The sequence below is a fragment of the Pleurodeles waltl genome, chromosome 7 (assembly GCF_031143425.1).
Source record: "Pleurodeles waltl isolate 20211129_DDA chromosome 7, aPleWal1.hap1.20221129, whole genome shotgun sequence".
NCBI lineage: Eukaryota > Metazoa > Chordata > Amphibia > Caudata > Salamandridae > Pleurodeles > Pleurodeles waltl.
This window is the reverse complement of record NC_090446.1, coordinates 293,437,383-293,463,538: the sequence shown is the minus strand read 5'-3', so window position 1 is coordinate 293,463,538 and position 26,156 is coordinate 293,437,383. Positions and strand designations below refer to the sequence as shown.

The following is a 26,156-nucleotide window of genomic DNA, read 5'->3' as shown; positions in this document are numbered from 1 at the left end:
ATTCTTTTCTGGTCAGTTACACAATTCACATTAGTAACACTCCCTTCACTCTTACGTACCTTGGTAAAATGACCTATTCTTTTACACTTGTAACACTTCACTTTCATTGCAGGATAATTACTAGCTGATGCTAAATGTTTTACACTCCCACAGCGATAACAGACTTTCTTATCATTCTCATTCATTACTAATTTTTTTCCTTCTTCCTTAAATTTATTTCTAGGTCCAGTCTCTTTTATTTTGCAAATACTGTCACAATGTTTTAAATCATCTACATAATTAGATGTGCTCTTCACTCTTTTAGCCACAGCAATAGCTTTTTCTAATGTTGGTTCTTTCGTCCCTAGTAACTTTTCTTGAACTTTAACATTACTTGTTCTATTAATCAACTGATCCCAAATAATCTAATCTTGTAAACCTTTAAATTTACATGTAATGGCTAAATTACGTAAGACAGACACATATTGATCAATGGAGTCATCCACACTTTGTGCTCGAGAAATTAATTTATGCCTCTCCACCACCACACTCACTTTCCGACCAAAATGTTCTTCCAAAAGCTCCTATCGCCTTATCATATTCATCAAACAATTCCTCTTCCATGTCAGAATTATCAATGTTCACTTGTTCTGTGTTTTCATTACCCGGTAATGTTTTCAAAACCTTTATACCCTCAACTCCCAAATTATGTTTCAACATGGCCAACTTCCTTTTAGCAGTGAATGCACACCTGTCCATTGCCTCCAAATACATCTTGAATGCTTCACGCCAATCCTCTCATTGCATAATCGGATTCCCAGGACCCTATAAAAATGTAGGTGGTGGTAGAATCAACTGCATATTATTTTTCTTTTCTTTATGTATGTGTAAGCAACTTGTTCAGCTAATTAATTCCTATGTTAATGCCTATTTTGACAATACAAATATTCAATAACATAATAAATTAACACAAATAAAGTTGTCACTTTTGTCTACTTAAAACAACAGAATAATACAAACGAAGTTGTCACCGTTGTCTAGACTTTCCTTTCACCTTCACTCATGACAATCGTAAGCCTTCTTTTAATTTCTATGAATCTATTTTTTTTTTTATTTTTTTTTTAGCCCTTTTTTATTTTCTGATTTACCGTCACAGTTGAATACACAGGCTCCAATGGTATCCACACCAACAAAATTCCTGGTATCGAAGGTAACTGTACATTAAAATTCAGCAATTGTACGAACGCAGAGCACCGCACACGGTACTTCACGTACTCTCCTCTTCCAATATTAGAGTGTGTGTTGCCCGCCTCAGCATAGAGCACCGCACACAGTACTTCACACGCTCTCCTCTTCCAATGTTAGAGTTCGTGTCACGCGCCTCTTTGTTTTTACACTCTGCACATTCGACATTTGAAAAATAGCATGTTCATGTTTCTTAACTCCTGACGCGGCAAACTTAATCATAACGTTTTTGTACTAAATTGCAACAGTTCCTTTTACCCAAATAAGCCTTATGAAGCTTCCGCTTCCCACTGCGTCTCTTTCAATCTTCACTATCTCAGTGTACAAATCAAGGTCTGTACAAATCCAAGTCCGTATGAATGCACGCTGTCTCACAATAAAGTCACACACCTGCTTACACGCACTTGCTGCTCGTGACTCTTCCCGACAATTTCCAATGTCAAATATAGTAATAACAGTCAATATCCGTGCATAATCCATTCCAATATTTCACGGGCTGGCTGACTTCAAGCGATCCCATCATCGTCACCACTAAAACAGCTGCATTTCTTCAATAAGTAAACAATCCTGATCAAACAATGTTTTTTTTATTCAGTAAGATGAATATACAGCCAGCTCAGAGATCAGTCCACAGCAACTGTCCCTTCATCTCTCCACATTCTACTTTTACATTCTAATTGTCATGGCAACTTATTCATAAAACATTACTAGTAAAGCAAATATGTCAGTTGGGTATGAACCAATGTCACCATGTTATACTGGAGAGAACATATGCACTTGAGCACTGGTTAGCAGTGCACAGAGTCCTAAAACCTGCAAAAACAGTGTCAAAAGTGGAGGGCGGCAGGCAGTCAAAAAGTTGGGGTTGACCACCCTAAGGCAATCCGGTCAAACAAAGCCCTAGTGTGCAGCTGGGGCAGTCCTTCGGAGTGCAGTGTCCAGGTGAAGGTCAGGGATCCAGCAGGGCAGTCCCTCTTCTTCTTGGTCTTGTTCCTTGTAGGGGTCTGAGGTGTGGGTGCAACTCTGCCATATGTATCTTTGCTTCTGGGGTGGAAATAAGGGGGCCTGACTGTCCAATCACAGGCAGGCTCCTTCCCCTTTGAAGACCACTTCCTGGGAAGTGTGGCAAAAATCAATCACAGGGAGCAACATTGTTAAAAAATGCAAGATGGTTAAAACTGATTTTTGGAGGTTAGATCTGGCTGGGTCCACCCACTGGTGTGGCAAAAAATCTTAGACACACCCTTTTCCTGCCCTCTCCTAATCTAATCAAGATGGCACCTAATTGTCTGAGCACTGGTCACCAGTGGTAAAGTGTCCAGAAGCCTAAATGCAGCAACAATTCAATTCAGCACAGGATCAAAAACAGGAGCTCAGAAGCCAAAAGACAGGGGAAACCCTGGAGAAAGGGACATTTTTAACAGTTATCATTCAAACATACAATTTTACTCATACAATTTCAACACAATGTGATTGCAGAAGTTCAAATATCTTGTACTTATCTTAGCAGTGAGCAGCAACAAAGAAGGAAGATGGCTGCCTGGCTTGGGATTTTATACTGGAGTAGAATGTTTAAGGAGTTGTATTTTAAGTTCTAATTGTTTGTTTAAGTTGCTTCTGTGAGCTGGCAATAAAGAAGATATGCATGATATTGGCCGGTGAGTCTTGCCATAAAATCTCATTTTCACTACATGGAAAGACCGCCGTACTGAGCAAACTTGGTATCAGCAGATACCACCTAATAAGCATATTACATTTCAGACCCGCCGATAATGCGTTAGTCCAGCCTGTGAAGTGTGACACTTGACAGACTGACAGGCTGTTGAAGGTAACAATCACTAACAACAGGCAAAATGTTTCACCTCTTGATATTGGCTAGAATCTGAACTCAAAACTTTTTTGAATGCAGAGAAGCTCCTGGGAGCTGTGAAGACTGCAGGCAACAAAACCAGCACAGTGGAAATTCCCCTACAGACTACTTAACTTGAAATGAGAATATTCTTTAGGCGCATTACAATGCTGCCACAATACCTGAAGTTTTGGTGTAAATTTATGTGGCATTCATTTTTGTTGATTTTTTTATCATTTCACCACCATCACTTTTTGTGCTATCATTGAGTTGGAAGAATTACATTTTTATACAGTAAATACATTTCATTGGCATTAATTTGTTAAATTAGTGTTGTCAAATCCTGTTCGCCGGGATCACTAGGCAAGAATAGGGTACTGGACAACAGCCTTGGGAGTTGGGGTAGTTTGCTTCTGCTGTGCCAGAGTCTACCCTTCTATGGAGCAACAAACGTTTGTCCAAGTACAGTCCTTTCAGCTCTTGACTCTCAGTTGTCTTTCAGGAAGGTTGATGGTAAGGTACATGTGCTCAGCACTCAATACCGCAATGAGAAGCTCAATAAGATAATTGTGCAACCCATGCTTCAGACTTGAAAAAGACGCAAAAAGAAATATTGTTCAGAAGATCCAGTAGTACATGCTGCAATACTGCACAAGATACTCTGATTCGAGCCCCTGTGATTTTAGGAGCAATCTTGGCAATGCACTTTACCCCTATTCTTTTATGGCTTGGGATTCTAGTAGAGTAATGCCTAGGTCAGGTGCCTCCCTTACCCTCTTTTAGCACACAGGCACTTTGTTGGGCTAAAGAACCTGTTCCTTCTTGGTTGTGCAGAGCTGCGCTGGTCATCTAATGTGCGGGCAGGTTCACCAGTGTTGCACAGGAATGAGTGCACAACTCGTGTCAGCTCTGCCACGGTTGAGTGGCGGCTGGCTGTATAGTGAATCTTCGGAGGGCGGCAACTTTTGGCCTTTTGGACTTTTTCTGCTGGACTCCGCAATCTCTCACTTTGTGGCCTGAATTATCCTGTGAGTTTGCTGCCAGCTCCACTGGGACCTACAAGGGTGGAGGCTATTCAGCAGTCCTGTTCTCCAGAGGATGATGGGATACTTCTTAGTTTTGTTAGGAGTGTGATTCACAGCAGTCCGATTAGGTGGTTGGGTCCTCAGTGCCTTGGTTACTGGGCAGTAATTTGGCACTTAGTGACTCGACGCCGCGACCTCGTTCTTCAGAGTAACATAGATGACTTGGCATCCTTGGGGATACTGCCAAACTAGCCAAGCCACTCCGAGCTTAAAAAATCATCTTTGATGCTCTCTATGGTGTCGGGATTTTCAGCAGGGCTCAAACTTTCGTAGGCGTACTAGTCCACTGGGTCGAGAGGACTACTACAGTAATGGCAAGAAGCAGTGCCTGCTGCCCCTAACTAAACCCTTTTTCATTAAATATCAAGGTTCAGCAACAGTATACAGGGCACGCAGCAGCAGCAGCACATTTACTCTTGACTCCTTCATTTAGAGTGCAGGTTGTCACTCAAGTCTTGCCTCCGAATAAGAGTGTGTAAACCTGCCAATTCAGAAGACTAGTCAGGTGCCTGCACTAGCTTCTGTGTGCAGAAAAGTCTGAGACTGTAGCCTTTTGGTCATGCACTGCTCCTGACCCCTCCACTCCATATGCAACACATCACAGTGGCCTAAGTCACTCTGACTCAACTCCCGCCACATTTTGTAATCATGCCTTTGATGCCTAAGCTTGTTGCCTGTTAATGATGGTCACCAGTTCTTCTATTCACTGCAGTATTATATGTAGATATTATTTACAAGTTCTGCATTTTGGTGCCCATTGATACATTCTCAGGTTTACTAATCTGTTTGCTGCAAAATATGACACACTTTTTGCCTCAGATATTTATGCACGTAACTTTCAGTAACAGTTAAGGTCTGCATCAACACACTTTCTGCAGGGCATGCCAGGCCATTACAGGTAGCAATCCACCTTCACCTTGGGATGATGCTCCTCTGCACGGAGTCCAGTCTGCGCCGTCCGTTTAATCTAAGGCTAATTGTGTAGAATTGTTTTGCGCTATATTTTAGTTGTAATAACTCCGGGTATCTTCCTCTTTAATGGACATGGCACTTTTCGCATGATCAGCCTTTAATGTTTTGGGCTCATACTGCAGGTTTTTTTTAATTTTTTTTTACTCTTAAAGTGCACGGATGCCTGCTAACTAGAATGCACTGATGCCTGCTAACTAGACCTCAGTGCCAGTGCCTTGAAACTTAAAGTTGTATGTTTAATTGGCTTATACTCAATTGGCATGAGTTAACTTACATATACGTCACTAGTATTTGTGACAGAGACCTGTAAGTTAGTGTCCCTCACTGGCTGCAGTACTTATTTTACCACCCAGAGTGTGACAAAGTAAAACATGTCTCCCACCCTGCCACTGTAGATTGGCAGTGCAGTTTTAAACTGAAAAGTCGAATTTGACATTTAGTGCATGATGAAGTCCAGACCATCCTTTTTGATATATGTCTCCTCTGAGGTAGGAATGTTAATCCTTTAGGCGGGGTGTTGTATGTAAAATAATAGGAAACAGTAAATTATTGTAATTGTAATTGTAATCGTATTTATATAGCGCTTACTACCCCTGACGAGGCGTCGAAGCGCTTTTCGATGAGTAGCACGCTACTCCGGTACCCAACAAGAATTAGTGATGGATTAGTATGATTTAATAAGGAGTACAGTTTTAGTATTATTATGAGTTAATTTGAGTTGCGGATATGAGAGTTTGTTAGTTAGATTGACTGGAGTAATGGAGGGGTGGAGGAGGAAAGAAATCCAGAAGTGTTAATTGGGAGTTTATCCTTCATTTACTCAATCCAAAGGCTTGATATGAATAAAAGGGGAGCGGAGGGGAAAGAGGATGTGGAAGGGTTAGGGAGAGCATAGTAGCAGGGTGAGATGAATGCAGAAAAATTTAGTAGGGTTGTGTGGGGGGTCACAGAGGTAGAGTGAGGTTTGGTGAGTTAGATGTGGAGGTGGAGGGAAGAGCTTAGGCAGAGATATTTAGGAGATGAAAGTGGTCGAAGGGATTTGGGATGAGTCCGAGTGAGAATGGAGGATAGTTTGATAGAGACATGACATAAGAGTGATGAGTAGATAAGTGTGATAAAAGAGAGCAGAAATTCATAGATATCTAGTATAACAACCCAAAAAAAAAAAACAGGAGCCATGCAATGATCCACAAACATGCCAGGCACAGAAACAACATATACACATACATACACATATATATATATATTTATACACACACACACATGAATACACACACATATGCACATACAATACATAATTAGAATCATGGGTAAAAAATACTTAGTCAGACAGGTTTAAAAGAGTGTGTGTGTACTTTATTGTTATTGGTTTAGTTTCTGTAAAATGAGCATCGTGGCCTACCCAACCGGAGTATTTTCTACGAGTATGTCAGTAAGCGTAACCTAGCATGTTTTATACGCCCCGTTTATATTGTACACTAAGGGTACGTGATGGGCCACGGGGTAAAAAACGTCTCCAGCAACCTTGTGTGCCTTTGGCAATGTGATTGTTACTAGTGCGTCTTTGTGGAGATGTCCTTGTGCTTCTGAGCATCAACAACGCACCACCTGGAATCGGCGGTAAACGCATTGGGGTCGTTTTGTAAAGCTGTCCATCATCCTGGTAAAAGGCGGGAATTCCTTTACCTACTTCGAGGGTGGACGGGGCGTGGCTCAGCGGGCGGAGCTTACAGGTGCTTTATAAAGGGAGAAACCTTCTACTCTGTGTCTCTAGCAGAGGAAGATAGAACCCGCGTGTCACAGTCAGATACAGATTACGCTCCAGTACATAATCAGTTCACCTCCAGGAAGGGTTCTAGATCTTTTCCTGCTATGGGATCTCTGAGCGCACAGGCTTGCTTTATCTTTATCTTTGCTAAATTGTTGTTTTAACTGTTGAAACGCTAGTAGCCCCATTGGTAATTACAGAGTTACACCCTGACTACTCAGCGTGCTAAGTTCTGAATAGAACTGCTAAAGTTAGAACTTTGAGGTATCAAAAGAATTGTTGTATTAGGATCGACTTGATGCCCAAATCGAATTTACTGTAACTTCTGAATAAAAGGCAACTGTAGAAACTTGGCAGTCGGTTGCCCTCGTTTTCTGCTGATCATGAGACAGACCTCTGCGTTCCTGGGGAGATATTCGAATGACTCCACGGAAAGGACACAATAGACGCCTGTCCTTGGAAAAGATGTTGCCTTTCCCTGGCAGGAAGCCAAACAGAATGTAAGCCCAAAAGGCGAGCTTCAAAGGGGAGTCTGTCTTTGAAGGGCAAATGGTGGAAACTCACGAGAGAGGCTGCTTTTTTTCCCCTTTAAAACAGGGTGGCTTCATGGACAGAAACCGGATTCTCCATGGGCCTGAGCCATGAGGTAGCAACCAGTCTAGGGAGGGATGCTAAGCTCCACACAGAAAGAGAAGGGTTCTGTCATATTGGGAGTAGGCAAAATATTGCACTTTGGAATAGCTTGATGCCACACATTGTAGGACATCGTCATCAGGTGGGAGGGACCCAGTAGACCATTGGCTAGCAGTTACCGTATCCCCGAGCGAGGTTGTTGGCATAAAAGTGGCACGCCTGGCACCCAGACCTCCAATCCCGTCTGCACTGGAAAGAGGATCGAAGAAGGACTGCTCTGCTTTCCCTGGACCCAGCATAGAGAGGTTGCACCAAAGGATGAACTACACTTGCTGATACTTGAGCAAAGAAAAGAAAGGACTGTGCCTTTGGTGCCCTTCTCTATCCACTCCACCTCCCCAGTTTTACCGCACTTTACGACAGTCTAGCCCACTCTACTCTACCCCAATCAAGTCTATCCAAATCTGCTGCACACCAAGCAACACCACTTCACTCCAACCTACCACTCTGTTTTCCCAGTCTACCCCATTCCAGTCAACCCCACTCTACCCTACCTCTCTTCACTCTACCCTAATCTACCCCACCCTACCACCAGTCTATCCCAATTTACCCCACCCTATGCTAATCAAACATTGTCTACCACAATTTATCCCACTCCACTCTACCCCACCCACCTAACTCTACCCTACTCTACCCTTCACCTCCTCACTCCACTCTACCCCAACCATCCCACTTCAATATGCTCCTCTCTCCAGTCTACCCCACTCCAATCTATCCAATTCCACCCCAGTCAATCCCACTCCACTGTATCCCGATCTGTCCCACTCCCACTCTAATCCAGTCTACCCCACTTCACTTCATTATACCCCAGTCTACTCCACTCTACCCCACTCCACTGTATCCCAGTGTACCCCACTTGAGTCTACCCTAATCTACCCCACTCCAATCTACCTCCTCCACTCCAGTCTACCCCACTCCAGTCTAGTGCACTCCACCTTAATCCACCCCACTCAATCCGACTCCTCTCCACTCTACCTCACTCCACCCCTCCTAGTCTTACCCCAGTCTACCCTGATTCTATCCCACTCTACCCATACTTTATCCTACTTCAATATATCCCACTCTACTCCATCCTACTCTAATCTACCCCACTCGACTACAGTCTGCCCCTACTCCAATCTACCCCAGTCCACTTCACTGCAATCTACCCCACTGTACCACAATCCACGCAACTCTACCCCACTCCACTATACCCAGCCGCACTCTACCCCATTCAGTCTTACCCAATCTACCCCCTCTCTACCCTACTCTAATTTACCCCACTCTGCTTTGCTCCAGTTTACCCACTCTTCCCTATTCCACCACACTCTACTCCATTCCACTCTACCCCACTCAACTCTACCTCAATCTATCCTTCCACTCTACTACACTCTACCCCAATCCACTCTACTCCATTCTACCTTGGTCTTCCCCTCACCCGTTCACCCCAATCTACCCCAGCCCACTCTAATCTACCTCAATTCACTCCTCACCAATCTACTCCACTCCGCTTTACCCCAGTCTACTCCACTCTACCCCAATCTGCAACACACTACTCCACTCTAACCCACTCAAATCCCCCAACCCACTTTACACACTCCATTCCAATCAACCCCACCCCACTAACCTTCAGCCATACTGAACAGAAGCCACACTAGTGTTTAGAATGGCTAAAACATGCTGTCAAAGCCAATAACGTTTGCATAGACAAGCCCTATTTGCGTTGCCAATGCTTATTTAGGCTCCTGTTCTAAACAAGCGTTGAGCCTTGTCTTCAGTCCAGGTTGAAGTATTTCCCTTGATTCGCCCCCTGTGTGCCACTCCCCACCCATCAGAGGATGATTCAGGAGGAATAACAAAATATCTACACATAATGATCCATTTGATAATGACCCTTACCATCTTGAATATCCATATCGGAAAAATAAACGGCCCGCAATTGCTCAAGTGGCTCTGGTCATTTGAATGACTGCATAAAGAACAAAGGGCGTTCCACATCATTAAGAATTGTTATGTTAATTGTTTTAACAATTTGTCAAATCTTCTGAGTTCCAACTACAGAAAAATATTCTATGTTGGTTCTCCGGACTTGGTTCTTGTAATGGCTATGTGGTTTGTGCAAAAAATGCCAACTCATCTAAGCAAGGCCAGCTATCTGACCAGTTCATTGATTCTGGTTTCAATTGTTTGGGGTAAGAAGGTGCTGAAACTGAAAGTAACTTGTAGTTGAGTTCTGGCCTATTACATTAAGCCAAACGATTCTTATGATCCAGGGGGACGCGCTGGAACTTTGCCGAGGAGGAGGTGGGCAGTAGCTGTGTGCTGCCTTCAATCAGGGCAGGAGCCCTTTAAAAACACGTAAGCGCTAGCCTTCAATCAGGGCAGGAGCCCTTTGAAAATACGTAAGCGCTCCCGCTCCGCGGGACGCGCGCGGGCGGCGCCCGGGCGAAGCCCGGGCCAAGGGCAGGCCCGTCCTTGCCCGTCATTGCCAGGAAGAGGCAGGGCAGGGCCACCCCCCTGTCATTTACCTTAAACTGTGGTCCCAGATAACCACTCTCCATTTGACTGCCCGAAGGACAAACTCAAGCCTATTTACACTGCGGTGGGGTAGCTTTCCCCCAAAGCTCTAGGCCTCTACCTAGCTAGTGGTCAATTACCAATATTAACCTGCCTTTGCTCGCCCCGCTGTGATCTTACTTGAATCTCCCACTAAATTTAAGGCCCTTGGTTTTTAGTAAAATGGGCCGACGACGTGGGGGGGGGGGTTGGACGGGAAATTGCACTCTAACAAAACCCTGGACGGCTTTTTACAAAAGGCCGTTGGGGAATTGGAAAGAGAAATAGAATTAGTGCAACGTCGTCTTGCTGCCCCTCCTTCTGCATCCATTAGTTCAGCCCATGATAGCCCAGTCTCACAGCCCCACCCGCGACTAGAGCTCCAGTCTGTCCCGATTATCCATTCCCCTTCTCCGTCCAAAATTCCTCAAGAGATCCAAGATGACACTCCAATTGCACCTGCCATTTGTGCCGCACCAACTTCATTGGTCCAGTGTCCCCCAATAGAAGGTTCCCTTACTTTAACTGAATCTAATACCAAAGGGAAAAGGAAGCGTAGGGAACCTGTCCTCAAAAATAAACGATCTAGAACCTTGAGTCCCTCTAATCTGGCCCAACCTTCTATTAATGATATGGCATCAATCTCCTTACACAATACCAATAACTCCCATGCAAATGAGTTTATTAGGGATCTCATAAGAGATGAGCTCTCTAAACTACTTCTTCCTATCTCCAACCGTCTTCAAATAATTGAGGACAAACTTGAAAGTCTTACGAGCAGTCAGCTACCAACAATTTCTTTACCTGTAGAAATTCATCCTAATCATGACTCTATTGTTGCCATTAGTCACACTGGCCAAATACCTAAAACTTTTCCTCCTATTTTAAATCACAACTGGCCTAGTTCTGCTAAAACCCCCAGTATCCTGACGAACAAGCCCCATATGGCCTTAGCTCCCTTATTAAAAGGAACCGCCTCATGGAACAATCCAGCAACTAATTCGGGAGATGGCCCCCCCATTAGGGAACCCTCACAACCAGCATACCAGAAGAAGGATAAGAGTAGGGACTCTCAAGAACCCAAAGTGCTTCATTTACCACCTGAATCATGCCCTTATGTGCTTATTATATCAAATGTTCCTGAACTCAAACCTCATTTTTTCGAATCCTTCACCGAACTCAAAAATAAGGTTATCCACTGGTTGCATGTGAATGCGGGGTTTGCTTTTTCCATGTCATCTTCAATATTGATGGTGAGAAGGGTAGGGTGGGTGGGCCCTCTAGCGAAGATCGGGTGGGTGGGCCCTCTAGCGAAGATCGGTTTTGGGGATTGTATCGTCATTAATTTTAATTCCCCCGATCTTGTCCAGCGACTTTCTTTCAATGCTAACAGACTTTATCCTACAACTGGCAAAACTTCTCTTTGCAGGTTACAAGTGTTTTATCCACCTTCTATGTCGTCCTGGAGTACTCAATCACCACCATTATACGGGGCCGGCTCGGCTACTCACACACTGCCTACCCCCATAATTGGTCCTAGACGTCCTCTATCCTCTCTCTCTGAGGCAGATTGACTAGGAGATGCCTTTCAGGATGTGGTATTGTCTAACTGCGAAGCTGAGTCCATTTGCCCTATTGGTCTTAACATCTCGGCCGATTTTGTTGTCCCGGGTTCACCCAAAAGTTTAACATGTCAAGCATCTGAGGAATGCATTTCTAATCAGTCAAACGCCCCCTATACCTTGGGTCACATCTGCATGGTCAACTCACCAAATCCAAACACTATTGAGGTTATACCCAGCGAGGTTCTAAAGACTCAGAGTGAGAAATCTTCTGATCTTAATCCACCCGAGGGAAGCACCATGGTCCCTAACAGTCCCCCCCCTAGTATTCTATATGCCCAGAATAAAGTTGGGTCCTCATGCTCAGAGGATCTCGATAAGGTGCTCAGCTGGAATATAGCTGGATTGGAAAGCAAATTACATAGCCCAGGTTGGGGTAACCTTATTGATGATCACTTGATTTGTCTTTTTCAAGAAACATGGGCATTAGAACCCAAATACAGACTCGGTTTCAAAAGCTTTTGGGTTCCGGCCCGTAAGTCATCTTCTGGGAGACCTTCGGGAGGGTTGCTCGTGTGGCTAAATACTTCTCTCAGGTGCAAGATAGAAGAATTAGACACTGGTTGCCCGGACTTGCAAGCCCTATTGTTAATGATTTCTGAAGAAAAACCCCTCCTTTTAATTAATATCTATAACAGGAATGTGAGTCCCCACTTTGAGTCTGACGTTCTGTCAAACTTGGACTATGTTCTTAAAAGTAATCCCTCCTCTTTTGTTTTAATTGGAGGAGATTTTAATGTTACCTTCGAACCTAATCCTTTAGTCCAAGGAATTTGTAAAGAAGAGGATGCCCATTGGGGCATCCCCCAGTTAGTCTCCAACAAAAAACCAAGATTGAACAAATCTGCACGCTTTTTGGCTGACATCGCACTAGCTCATGGCCTCCGAGCCTGTAATGGCCGCTCACACTCGGATGCTATTTTGCGACCTACTTTTAGGCGCGGAGAACATAGTAGTCGCATTGACTACATACTTCTTGATATCCGTCTTTGGCGTTACATGGAAGATATGAGGGTAGATGAGCAGCCCGTGAGCGACCACGATCCTCGATTCTATCAACTAGAGGTCTTTTTCCTTCGTTTATAGCGCCTTACTCTAGGTCCAATGTGTCCCAACTGGCCCTAACCAATAATAGATGCAATCTAAAATGGGAATCTGTTATCTCCTCCCCTAAACATTTAGCATCTATTTACAGCTTGCTTGCGAATCATATGGAGTGTATGATCCGGTTAGATGAGTCTGAGGAGGGCGATAGCCTTCTTACAGCCCACACTGATCTGTTCCAATCTTTAAAACAACTTTTCACAAAAGAGACTGTTAACAACTCCAATAAAAAACACAATGCCCCATGGTTCAATAATTCCTGCAGAACAGCACAACTAGCTCTCCTGGATGCAATTAAAGAAGGCCATGCTACGACGTTGAGAATAGCCAGGGGCGCTTACAAGAAGGAATGCTCAAAGGCACGCAGAAGCTGGGAGGAGGCCAGATGGGCCACTATTCTGGTTTCAGCCTCATCTAATAATACTTCCAAGTTTTGGAAACTAATAGCTGATAATGACAGTGACTCCCCAGCCGCGCCCGGCTCTACAATCCTCTCAGCAACTTGGGTAGAGCATTTTGGGCAACTTTATGGAGGTCCACCAGAAGTTTCTCTGTGGCCCCCCAATGATTCAACAAACCAAGAGATCATTCCAATTTCTTTTTCTCTTTCTGAAACTAGAGCTGCAATAGACTCCCTGAAATGGGGGAAGGCTCCTGGCCCAGATAAAATTCCAGGTGATCTATGTAAATCTAGACCTGATATATGGGCTCCCTACCTCAATTTTATCTGTAATGCTATTGCAGCAGGCGCTCCAGTTCCATCTACTTGGAAAGGGGCTGAAATTGTACCGATCTTCAAAAAAGGAAATCCAAACATTCCGGCTAACTACCGTCCAATTAGTCTCCTCGATAACTTCCAAAAAATGTATGCGAAACATCTTCTGTCCCACCTTGAGGAATGGATTATTGAGTCTGAAGCCCTTTCTGATTTACAAGCGGGTTTCAGACCCGCAGTGAGCACAGTTGACCAAGCTCTAAGATTTATGTCAATAAAATGGAAGAATGTCGACCTGGGGGGGGGTAACCTTTACGTGGTCTTTATAGACCTAAGAGCCGCATTTGACCTGATCCCCAGGAATCTGCTGTGGTCAACATTATTAAACATGGGAGTGCCATTTGGCCTCCTGAAACTCATAGCTCAGTTGCACCAAAATACCTTTGCCCAAATTAGGTGTGGACAGGGGGGCGAGCTGACTGACCCTGTAGCTATCAAAAAAGGAGTTAGACAAGGTTGTGTTTTGGCACCTACTCTTTTTCTGCTCTACATTAATAATTGCATCCACTACCTAGAGAACTGCATAAATGATTCTCCGAAACTAGGTGGGAAAAAAATCCCCTGCCTGCTATATGCAGATGATACGATCCTACTATCAAAATCGCCAATGGGAATTCAACACCTAATTAACCAGTTCTGTGCTTACTGTAGTGATTATGATTTAGATGTAAACATTAAGAAAACTAAATTTATGATATTCACTACCTCTAAAAAACGATTGCATACTAATATTGAGATGAATTCGACCCCATTGGAGAAAGTTGAAGAGTTTGATTATTTGGGTTTCAGATTATCTACATCAGGCAAATGGAAGGCAGCTATTGACAAAGGGGCTCTGATCATAAGCCAAAGAGGTGGGGCCTTAGTCCGCAGATCTAGAAAGGCTCCGAGCCCCCCTCTGAACATTCTTGCGGAGATCTATAATGTTCAAATCAGAGCAGCAGCCCTATATGGAGCGGAACTTTGGGGGTCCCATAAAAACCTGGACATTCTGCAAACTAAGGAAAATATCTTCCTTAGGCAGGTGTCCAGGCTAGGTACGGGCACTCCAATGACCCCTTTAAGGCTTGACCTTGGTTTAAATGGCATTAAAACCATAGCGGCCTTAAGACCCCTTTCCTACTGGATTCGTGTATGGAAATCTGCTGAACTAGAACCATATAGGCTGGCTATAAGAGAGTTGATAGCCGCCCCCAAGGCATTGGAGAGAATCCCTTGGCTGAAAGAGATGAAAATTGCCTGGGACAAAATGGGTCTTTCCCATTATTGGAATCACCCGGATCAAATCCCTGATAAGGCTAGGAGATTTGTTACGAGCAGATATTGGGAGAAAGTTAACGAAGATTCCCTGCACCAAAAGAGGGCGGGTAGGTTAACAATGGATTTTCTTCAAATTAAGCATGAACCCTGGGCTGAGAATTTCCTGAACCTCCCTATCCCTCCGTATGCCCGTGCTCTATACCTGCAGTTAAGATATGGTACATTGCCTACCAATGGTTTCACGGCCCATTGGCCATCTAACATCGCTACAAATGATAGGTGTATCTTCTGTCAACATTGTAAAGAAACATCAGAGCATGTATTATTCTTCTGCCCTTTGTATAAGATACCAAGAAAGAGGTGGATTATTCCCCTCTGTAAAAACATGTCATTTCAGGACAGAGTAACAGCCATTAGAATCTGTACGCATGATTTTTCTCCCAGGGTTGCCATTCCAGTTACCAAATATTTATCGGAGGCCTGGTACATCCGTCGCAAGTTCATTGCACCTAAATGCTCCTGAGTCATTTCTATAACAGTCTTCAGAAGGATTTTAATCTTCTCTTTTTATCCTTTTTGTATTGTTTTTAGTAGGAAATTTCTATTACGAATTTGTTGCCTTCTTGATGACTATTTTCTGTCTTTTTTGTCTTCTGGTTGTGCATACTGGTCCTCCAGACAAAAAGTTCTATATTTTAGTTTTTAGCTCTGTCCCCTTTTTTACTATATCTATTTATGGTTTATTTTATTGTATTTATATATATGATGAAATGCTTTGTCCTGTTGTTCTTATTGTTACATTGTTTTGACGTCTATTGGTTTTATATTGTTACCATGTTTTTATCACATTCTTTTTTAAGTATGATTGTTATTATTATCTTAAATGGACTAGATTTCTAGACCGAATGAACTTAATAAATAAATTATGATCCATGTGCTTATTTAAACTGTTGTATACATTCTGCCAAGAGCTACTTCCTTTGCTGCTGTTCTAGAAATATTTAACAACGATTTGTGTTATCTACGTTGTCATTTTCCAAACTCAATCTTTAATCTGGAAGGTGATTTTAAGTTGAAATCACCACTTTGCCACCCAATGATCATCAAAATAATTTACTGGAATTTACATACCTTATGCGGTGGCAGGTGGGGATGACTATTCAATTACATTTCAAGTGATAGCCCTGCTCAGGATACTTTTAGAGATGGTAAATGTAAGTATTGATAGACTATATTTTATAAAGTTAGAACAGTCTAAACATCCAGAACATTTTAAGTTTGTTAACCTGAGTATTAGCGACCATCATAGATATTATTTTCCCGGGCTCCTAGCACAAGAAGAAGTTGTCTTTTCTAATGCTAGGACCTGTATATAACCATAAAATCAGGGTTTCAGTTTTAGAGGAAAATTTACATGAGCTGTTTTGGATTAGTATTAACTTGCTCAGTATTGGTGGCCTTTGTGATAGTGAATGGTTCTTGCAACTTACAAAAACAGTATTGCCTTATTTAAAGGCTGTGTACCAACCATGGCTGACTGAAAGTGTTAATAAAATTAGACCTACCAGAGTGTAACTTGATAAGGAATGCATGTTGCAAAGAAAGATGTTAAACAGGATGCAACAGAAATTAGTTAACAATCAAAAAACAGAGTTGTTATACAGGAGTATAAAGTAGTGACAAGAAAATGTCATAGATTATTAGCACAAAAAATAGAATTTTATAAATCTAATTGGGCCTAAATACAAGAATCAATATCTGAAGTCAATGTGCAAAAATGTTGGTGCCTAGATAATACTGAACTAACAATCTTGCTGAACTTTGCATTCCTGATCCAGGCTTCCCCTCTGCCTGGTTCCTGGTGTTCGCACAGCTCCTGTGCAACCAGCCAGAAGAACACCCTCCTGCCAACAGCTTCAGGCACCATGGTCTTATGACAATCTTGCAGGGCACCTGTGGGGGCAGTGGAATCCAGGACTTCCCCCTCAACTGGTGCACAGGTGACATAAGGTGCCAGCACCACTAGCCCTGTAGATACCCATTCAAGTCCTGGAGGTCGGCTGGAGTCAAAAGTCCTTATTCCATCCATGCAGGACATCAGGTGGCTTCTCCTTCCAGCTGGGTCTCTTTTCTGATGATATCGGCTCCTAGCTCCAGGGGTTCTTAGCTGCCTTTCCCTTATACCAGGTTTTTTCATTGTTAGTGGAAATTGTTGGGCATCACTGGCAATCCTGCAACATTATTTCTCCACCCCTGTCTCAACCCTCCTGCACAGCTTTCTGCCACAATCAAAAATGGCAACTCCAAATTCCCTCTGGTAACAGCTCGGGTCCTATCTGACACCACTGCCTAATTTCTTCCCATCATAACTTCAATGGTGAGACCCTCATGTTTTGATTACAGGAGTCTGGGCTCCCTACTTTGTTCCAATGAGCCTGAGATGTTCCAGCCCAGATGCAGTTTGACAACCTAATTATCAGATGCAAATTTCCCAATCGATCACTGTTGAGTGGCCTTTTGTGAAGGGAGGCCTTTGATCCCTTTGCTGGACAGCAGAGTAATTACCTTGGCCCATTAGTGGGGCAATTGCATCCAATGAGCTGAGCCAGAGAACTCTGACAAATCCTGAAGTCCCGTAAGATGTGAATGTGGGTTGTTGGGATCTGAAAATTTGAACTCGGCATGCATGTTATACCCCAGTTTGGTACCATGCTGGATCCTGTAATCCTAATTAGAACTAAACTATACTTTAGGACCGATTTCACCTATATGTATAACAATACAGTGAGCCTAAATGTGTAATACAGTGAAAACCCCACAGATTTTCCAGTAAGCAGTACAGAACTACACTATACATGCCCAATTGTATTAGGAGGCCTACGCCAGGTCAGCACCAATCCTTGCAGAGTCCATTCTGCAGCAGGTTACCTGTGTGCAGATACCAAGTTGCGCACACCAGTCTCACACGCATAGCCAGCACACTTGTACACATGTGCCTCTTACTCTAGTGGCCTTATCCGAAAATGCAGACACTAGCTTTACCATATATTTACTGTGAGTTGTACTTGGGTAGTGAGACTTGTGCACTGTAAAAGTACAAAAACTGGATAATCATTGGAAAGCGAAAAATCCCAGTATACAAATGGGCAGAGCTCAAATGCTATATCTTCAATGTAGATACTTATATTTATTAAATAAACAAATTAGAAAGGATAATGTGGTTATTTTCTCAGTATTAATCTAAGTTGTGTTTTCAGATGAATAACATAACAGTTAAAACAATTGAAGATATCTTTGAAAAAGTTTATAAATCTTAGTAGTTGTAATGATATGTGAGTTTTGACCACTGACTCCACGTTGCACTTAGCCTAGCATTCCCACTTCACATTAGTGACCACCACCTTCATTTTGCCTATTGACTTTATTTTAGCAGTAGCCACTGCCACTTTAAAAGCTGCAAGTAATTTTCCACATTGTACTGTGCTCATGTTTTTATTCTTCATGGTCTTTTCCCACCAAAGGCTTAGGCTAATAAGAATGTACTCAGTCGGTGGGGACAGTCTTGTTTTGAATTGGCACCTTGGGATTGTGGCCAAGTCCCGATGTGTTATTTTCAAAGCTGGCCTCGAGCAATATGTATTTATTGAATAAATAAACTTCTGCAGTGAGAGGGATGTTCTAGACTTTTTCTCTCTTGTTTGTTCAAAGTATAAGAGGCCGAGACCAGATGGACCGGGGACCGAGAGTGTTTGCAGATATCAGGCACATCCAGGACGCTGGAGTGTGCCATCCTTCCCGTGAGGATAATTGATCTCTCTCTCCTCGATCGATTCTGGGATCTGGCACTCTGATGCTGAATAGGAGGGAGATGAAGCAGTGATGTCCTTTTCTCATGGTGATGCATATTTTTTAATTCATTATTTGCTTTGCATTATAATATAGATACATATATTTGTTGTGTATATTGCAGTGGAGAATCATTTGTACATTCTTTCATTTCATTGCTGTGACCATTTTTGAACATATGCTTTCAGCATGCTAATCTCCTTTTAGGAACCTTGCGTAGTGAAATAATACATGTCTTCTTTGGACTAAGAATCGCATTCCAGCGATTTTTGTCAGTGCATGAGTGTTTCAGCTCGGTCATTAGTGAAGCAAAACACTAATGTTTCAAATTACAAACCCGACAGCATGTGCACAATTTTTTACCATTTGGCTTGCATCCAAGAGATAGGGGCTTAATGCTAAAACTGTTGCAAATTAAATGATTTCCACTCAAGTCATGTGATCAGGGTGTTTAGTACAGGGCTACATGTGCAACAGTGTTCTTGTATGAACTTTGCTAATGGATAATTGTGCTTCTATAGAATATGGTCCTTTATGTAAATATCAACATGTATCTGAACTTTCATAGTACTTAAAATGACCTAATGTGAAAGAATAATAATTGCATGGACAAAGAAGTACTTTGAATCAACTGGTCTTAAGAGTGAATGTTCTAAATTGCTGTTAAATTATTTTGCTAATTAGATGCTTATTTTCATACCTCTTTAAAACAAATCAGGTTTTTCATTGCCATGTCCATTGGAAAGAGCCTGAGGACCGCATGTCTCTGGGGGAAACACAAATGGCCTGTTACCTCAAGGTACTCAATAAGCAGACACCAAAGCACAGGAGCGTCCAAAGCTGAAGCAGTGTTCCGCTCTAAGCTTGCAGAAGGACCCACCTTCCAAGACTTCTTGAAAAATTCCATTCAAACAAATGAGGTTCCAATTGAGATACAAGAAGATCCTCCTCCATATCTCACAGCCATTCCATCAACAGTAGGCAACCAACAAGGTTAGTTGAATTCCATTTTTCTGGATAATCCTGTCTTCAGTAGGTGCCCTGAAGTGCTTGCCTGTTCATACTCAACTTGTTACTAGAGCAGTCATGACACTTTAAAGTACATGATTCTTTGGAAGTGTATCCAGAAAGAGCAGTAAATAAATACTTGAGTGTAGGTTTTCAGGTAGAGCGAGCCAAGACTAACTATACATATTATTATTTTATTTCACACAAAAAGTCACCTAAGTGAGATTTTATCATTTTACAACATATTATTATTTCATAATTACCTGTCCATTCCTAAACACACACACACACACACACATTTTGATAAGATGTCCTTTCACACCTACCATGTGTCATGCTTCGTCACAGGATATCCCCTGCGCTCTCCAAAAACTTTTGATTGGTGGAGGGCGGGCCTAGGTGGGGCCTGTGAGAGCATGCGATAGCACATGCATCTCGCTTGCGAGAGACTGTTGTTAATTAAAAAAAAAAGGGCTTGGAGCCTCAGTTGCTTGTCACTTGTTGGCTTGCATGGCACTCTTCTTAACAGCCTTGTAATTAGTCACTGCAGGCCTAAAATTATTTCCGTTCCTCTCTGTAGACTATGGACCAGGCACTGATTGATTTAACTCAAATCAGTGCTCGTCCGCTGCTCCCTCCTTGGTTGAGGTACTGTTTTGTTCTTCATGTCATGCAAACAGAAGGTGTGTGACTGGCAAAATATGTACCCAGCAGGACAAACAATATTGGAGGTATTTATTTTCTATAGTTAATTATCTTTTATTTTGCCACGTCTTCTCTTCTCACTTTCTACTCATGTTTTCTTTTGTTTTTGCTTGTGGGCATTGTTCTCAAAAGACAAAGATTATCTTGTTTTAAATATTGGAAAGTGACATTGATTCTTTCTTATGTGTAATTTCTGAAACAGTGCTTTAACTCATAATCATGCGTCCCCCTCCAATCCACTCCCACCCGCCTCACCCCATACCAATATACTTCAGATCCAATCCACCCTACTCCAGTCCAAATCATTCAGTCCAAACCAATCCACCACACGCTAATCCTCTCAACCTACCCCACTCCAATCCAAACCAATCTACCCCTCTCCAATCCAAAACAGTCTGCCCCATTCCAATCCAAAAAAGTATGGCCCTTTAAAAAACCAAAACAGTCTACCCCTCTCCAATCTGCCCCACCCCAGTCTGCCCCACTCCAATCAAAAATAATTCGCTCCACTCTTGTCTGTCCCACTCCAGTCCAAAACAATCTGCTGCATTCCAATCCAAACAGTCCACCTCACTCCAATCCTCAACTATCCACCCTACTCCAATCTAAAACAATCTGCCCCACTCCAGTCTGGTTTACTCTAATCTGCCCAATCCTATCTGCCCCACTCCAATGCAATCAGCTACACTCCAATCATCCCACTCCAATCTTCCCCACTCCAATCCAGAACAATCTTCCCCCACTCCAATCAAAACAATCCTCCCCCACTCCAATCCGCTCGACTCCAGTCATCCCCACTTCAATCTGCCCAACTCCAGTCCTGTAAATCTCTGCCACTCCAATCCAAAATAGCCTTCCCTGCTCCAATCCAAAGCAATCTGTCCTATGCTAATCCCCAAAAATCTACTGCACACCAATCCAAAACAATTTGCCCCACTCCAGCCAACTTGAGACCCTGCTTCAGTCGAGTCCCAACAAAAATCTTTAAAAAAAAAAGTAAAAGGGTCTAGGGTAGAGTAACCCTGACCCCTTAGCTCTGGTACTGGACTCCCCTACGGACCCCAGTAGAGCAAAAAAACATGTTTTTAAAAAAAACAATTACCTCAAGTTTGTGACGTTGTCGCAAATTCACACACATGTTTTTTTTTTTTTAAAGTGCGGTCTCCAACGCTTGTTTTATAATAAGCCCCTGGGAGGGCCAGATCCTGGGGGCATTGAAAAGGAGTCACACCGGGACTCACCCCCCCCCCCCCCGGGCTTCTTCTTGCCCGGGGACCACCACGTCCCCAGGGCTTTAATGAAATGTAATGCAGCTTTGCCGTGCCACCCTGAAGTGCCAGGCCCTGCCACCTCCCCAGGGCATAAATGGAATGCGATGTGGCAGGTCACGCCGCCCTTCCTCAGCCCCAGGAACCGCCACCTCCCCGGGGCATAAATGAAATGCGATGTAACAAGGGCGTGATAGTTAGGAAATAGAGTAAAAAAAAATAAACAAGGAAATTCACTTTAAAAAACCAAAGGTTCCAGGGACGTTATAGTTAAGCTCACATTTTAAACATACAGAACCATAAAAATTAACCAGTTAGAGTTATCTCAGGTAACTAGTACTCATGCCCTAAGGTAACTATAACTCCCACCCTTGCCATGCACTGCTAATTAGCCCACACATTAGGTCACTAATAATATCCTTGATAACATCATTGATAATATCAATTTAATATTTGCAGGTAAGTTTTTGTCAAAAAAACAGTGCATGGCATGTATTACCTAGTGGCGGTCGCCACTAGGTAGTTATAGTTAGGACTATGTTTCCATAGGAAAATCGTTTTTTGACCTGACTATATCTTTGTCACGGTTTGACATATTTTCACAAAATGTTCCCAAAAAAGTGTTGCAGTGATTTTTGGTGCACATGGAAAGTTTTGGGGTGATCTGTTAAGTGGGGTCAGAGAAAAAGGGGGCTGAAAAAAGGTTGCGTATCCCATGTTAATTTCCATTGGACTCTATATACGCGACTACATGCCGAACCACTGGGCGGAATTACACCAAATTTGGCAGAAAGCTAGCTGTTGTACGCCGATTATGCTTTCACTTCTTTGGTGTGAATCTGGTCAGTAGTTTTAGAGATATTGAAGGGAAAATAAATTTGTATATCTCTGGCTGAGAATTTTTTGCAAATACCCATGCAAAAAGAAGCGTTGCAATTGTCTGACTGCAAACTGACTACAAAGTTGCGGCCGCCATTTTGTTTCAGGAGACACGGTCCCTGGGGGTGAAAATCCAAATTGAAAGTGACATAAGGGGTCAGGGTGAACGTACCATGACCACAAGGGTATAATATATAGTTGTGTTTCAGGTGCAAATTATGGGTTTAAAATATTTTGCATCACCATGCGAGATATTTGCAAAAAGTTTTCGCAAATATGGAAAAATTTGAACGAAAAACCACAGTCATTCATATGCACTCAGAGACTCGTGCGTCTACTCACACAGACACTCATGCACCTTACTCACACCCTCTTCGACTCACACATTCACTTTCAGACCGACTCAAATACTTATGCACCCCACTGACAGAGACACGCGCTGTGGGCAACTTGCGTTGCCCACAGCCAAAATGTGTGCGTGGCGTGGGGTTGGGTGGTTATAAGGGCTTTGGCTGTGCGATGCAGGGGTTGGAATTACGTATGGTAATTAAAATTGACTTACATTAAAAAAACATAGAAATTCACTGGAAAAAAACAAAGTTTACTGGGACGTTATAGTTAGGTTCTGAATTTACTCGTACAAAGCCATAGAAATTCAAACTTTATAGTTAGAGTTCTTTTAAGTAACTACAACTTGCACCCTAAGGTAACTATAACTATCGCCTTCGCCATGCACAGCTAATTACTCCACATAGTACATCATTGATGAGATCTTGTATGGCATCTTTGAAATTATCACTGCAACATTTCCAATAAAATTATTGATAAGAAAACTGTGCACAACAATGGTGCAAGGTATAGTTACCTTAGGGTGCAAGTTATAGTTACTTAAAAGAACTCTAACTCTAACTTCTGAATTTCTGTGTGTATATATATATATATATATATATATGTTCGATGGCATGTGTAGCTGCAGATACACATGCTTTGCACATCCCGCCATCTAGTGTTGGGCTCAGAGTGTTACAAGTTGTTTTTCTTCGAAGAAGTCTTTTCGAGTCACGAGATCGAGGGACTCCTCCCATTTCGGCTCCATTGCGCATGGGCGTCGACTCCATCTTAGATTGTTTTCTTTCCGCCATCGGGTTCGGACGTGTTCCTTTTCGCTCCGCGTTTCGGTTTGGAAAGATAGTTAGAATCTCAGAAAATTCGACGGTATTGTTTGCGTTCGGTATCGGGTTAGTTACAACAGATCAACACCGATATTTGGAAGAGCTCCGGTTGCCCTTCGGGGTTTTTTCGATCCCCAGTCGGGGCCTGGTCAGCCCGACCACGTGCCTCTTCAAGGCTGATGGAACGGACCCCATTCCGATTCTGCCCCAAATGTCACAACAAGTATCCTTATACAGATCAGCATCTGGTCTGTAACTTGTGTTTGTCTCCAGAACACAGAGAAGATACTTGTGAAGCCTGTCGAGCGTTTCGGTCGAGGAAGACATTAAGAGACCGAAGAGCAAGAAGACTGCAAATGTCGTCGGCGCCGACAGGACAAAGACACTTTGAGGAGGAAGAAGAAACCTTCTCCATCCAGGAGTCGTACTCGGACGAGCTCGATCCCGAAGAAACACCTAAAACTGTGAGTAAGACTTCGACACACAAAACTCACGAGAAGACTGCAAAATCCCTGGGGACGCCACCACCAACAGGCCATGGCTTAACCCGAAAAATAGGTGACCCATCATCGGCACCGAAAAAGGGCACGCATGTGTCGAAGTCATCCGACTCCGGTCGAGATACCGGCACACAGCAACCTCGACCCTGAGACATCGGGTCCGAGCAAGTTCGGCACCGAGAGGGCGGCACCGAATCAAGTCGGCACCGAGAGACCGGGACGCTGAAAGTAAAGAAAGTGTTGTCGGAGCCGAAAAAGGCTACAGAAAAGGTTTCCATTCCGAAACATCCAGCCTCGGAACCGAAAACAGGTTCCTACACAGAGGAACAGGGACTGTCCTCACAAATGCAAGGACATAAGTTCGCACAAGAACTAGAGTCAATGGAGCCAGACTACACTCAGAGAAGGCTCCACATCCAAAAGGACACAGGGAAGATAAGTACTCTTCCACCAATTGGGATGAAAAGAAGACTTGCCTTTCAAGAAAAGGACAAGCAGCCACAGGCAAAGGTGGCAAGACAAACAACTCCGCCACCGTCTCCACCACCATCAACCCACACATCACCGGTAGCCACTCCACCACTGATGCAATCCCCAACTCATACTGGAATGAGTCAGGATGATCCCGACGCATGGGATCGTTATGATACGCCGGTGTCAGATAACAGCCCAAACTGTTACCCAGCGAGGCCGTCGCCACCTGAGGACAGTACAGCCTACACACAGGTGGTGTCAAGAGCAGCAGCATTTCATAATGTCACCTTGCACGCAGAACCTATTGAGGATGACTTTTTGTTTAACACACTGTCCTCCACTCATAGCCAATACCAAAGCTTACCTATGCTACCTGGAATGCTAAAACACTCAAAACAGGTGTTTCAGGAGCCCGTGAAGGGCAGGGCCATTACTCCAAGGGTGGAGAAAAAGTACAAGCCACCGCCAACAGACCCTGTATATATTACGCAGCAATTAACACCAGACTCTGTGGTAGTAGGGGCAGCTCGCAAGAGAGCAAACTCTCACACCTCGGGAGACGCACCACCTCCAGACAAGGAGAGTCGCAAATTCGACGCTGCAGGGAAAAGGGTTGCAGCACAAGCGGCCAACCAATGTCGCATTGCCAATTCGCAAGCACTGTTGGCAAGATATGACAGGGCTCATTGGGACGAAATGCAGCATTTCATTGAACACTTACCCAAAGAGTTTCAAAAAAGGGCACAACAAGTGGTGGAGGAAGGACAAAGTATCTCAAATAATCACATACGGTCAGCAATGGATGCAGCAGATACAGCTGCTAGGACAGTAAATACAGCAGTAACCATAAGGAGACATGCATGGTTGCGTACGTCAGGATTCAAGCCGGAAATACAACAAGCCGTGCTGAATATGCCTTTTAACGGACAGCAGTTGTTTGGGCCGGAGGTGGACACTGCTATCGAAAAACTTAAAAAAGACACTGATACGGCCAAAGCCATGGGCGCACTCTACTCCCCACAGAGCAGAGGCACATTTCGCAAAACACAGTTTAGAGGGGGGGTTTCGAGGACAAACTACAGAACCCACAACCTCACAAACAAGGCCCACTTATCAGAGCCAGTATCAGTGGGGAAGTTTTCGGGGACAATATAGAGGGGGACAATTCCAAAAGAGTAGAGGGAAGTACCAAAGTCCCAAAACTCCTCAAAACAAGCAGTGACTTCCACGTCACAAATCCCCAACACATAACACCTGTGGGGGGGGAGACTAACCGAATTTTACAAACATTGGGAGGAAATAACAACAGACACTTGGGTCCTAGCAATTATCCAGCATGGTTATTGCATAGAATTTCTCAAATTCCCTCCAAACGTCCCACCGAAAACACACAATATGTCAAAACAACACATGGACC

General features: G+C 43.4%; 1 protein-coding gene across 2 annotated transcripts in view; it reads left to right on the top strand.

The window, feature by feature from the left end:
• Positions 1-26,156, top strand: part of CDK5RAP1 (CDK5 regulatory subunit associated protein 1) — a 172,417-nt gene that overhangs the window by 21,183 nt on the left and 125,078 nt on the right. Inside the window, exons 1-2 of one of the 2 annotated variants that reach the window (XM_069243681.1) lie at positions 18,596-18,782; positions 19,452-19,726. In XM_069243681.1, coding sequence (XP_069099782.1) covers positions 19,465-19,726 — 262 coding nt within the window. In that variant the 5' untranslated portion in view covers positions 18,596-18,782; positions 19,452-19,464. Of the gene's footprint in view, positions 1-18,595; positions 18,783-19,451; positions 19,727-26,156 lie in introns of those variants that run through there. The other variant, XM_069243680.1, reaches the window with a different exon arrangement.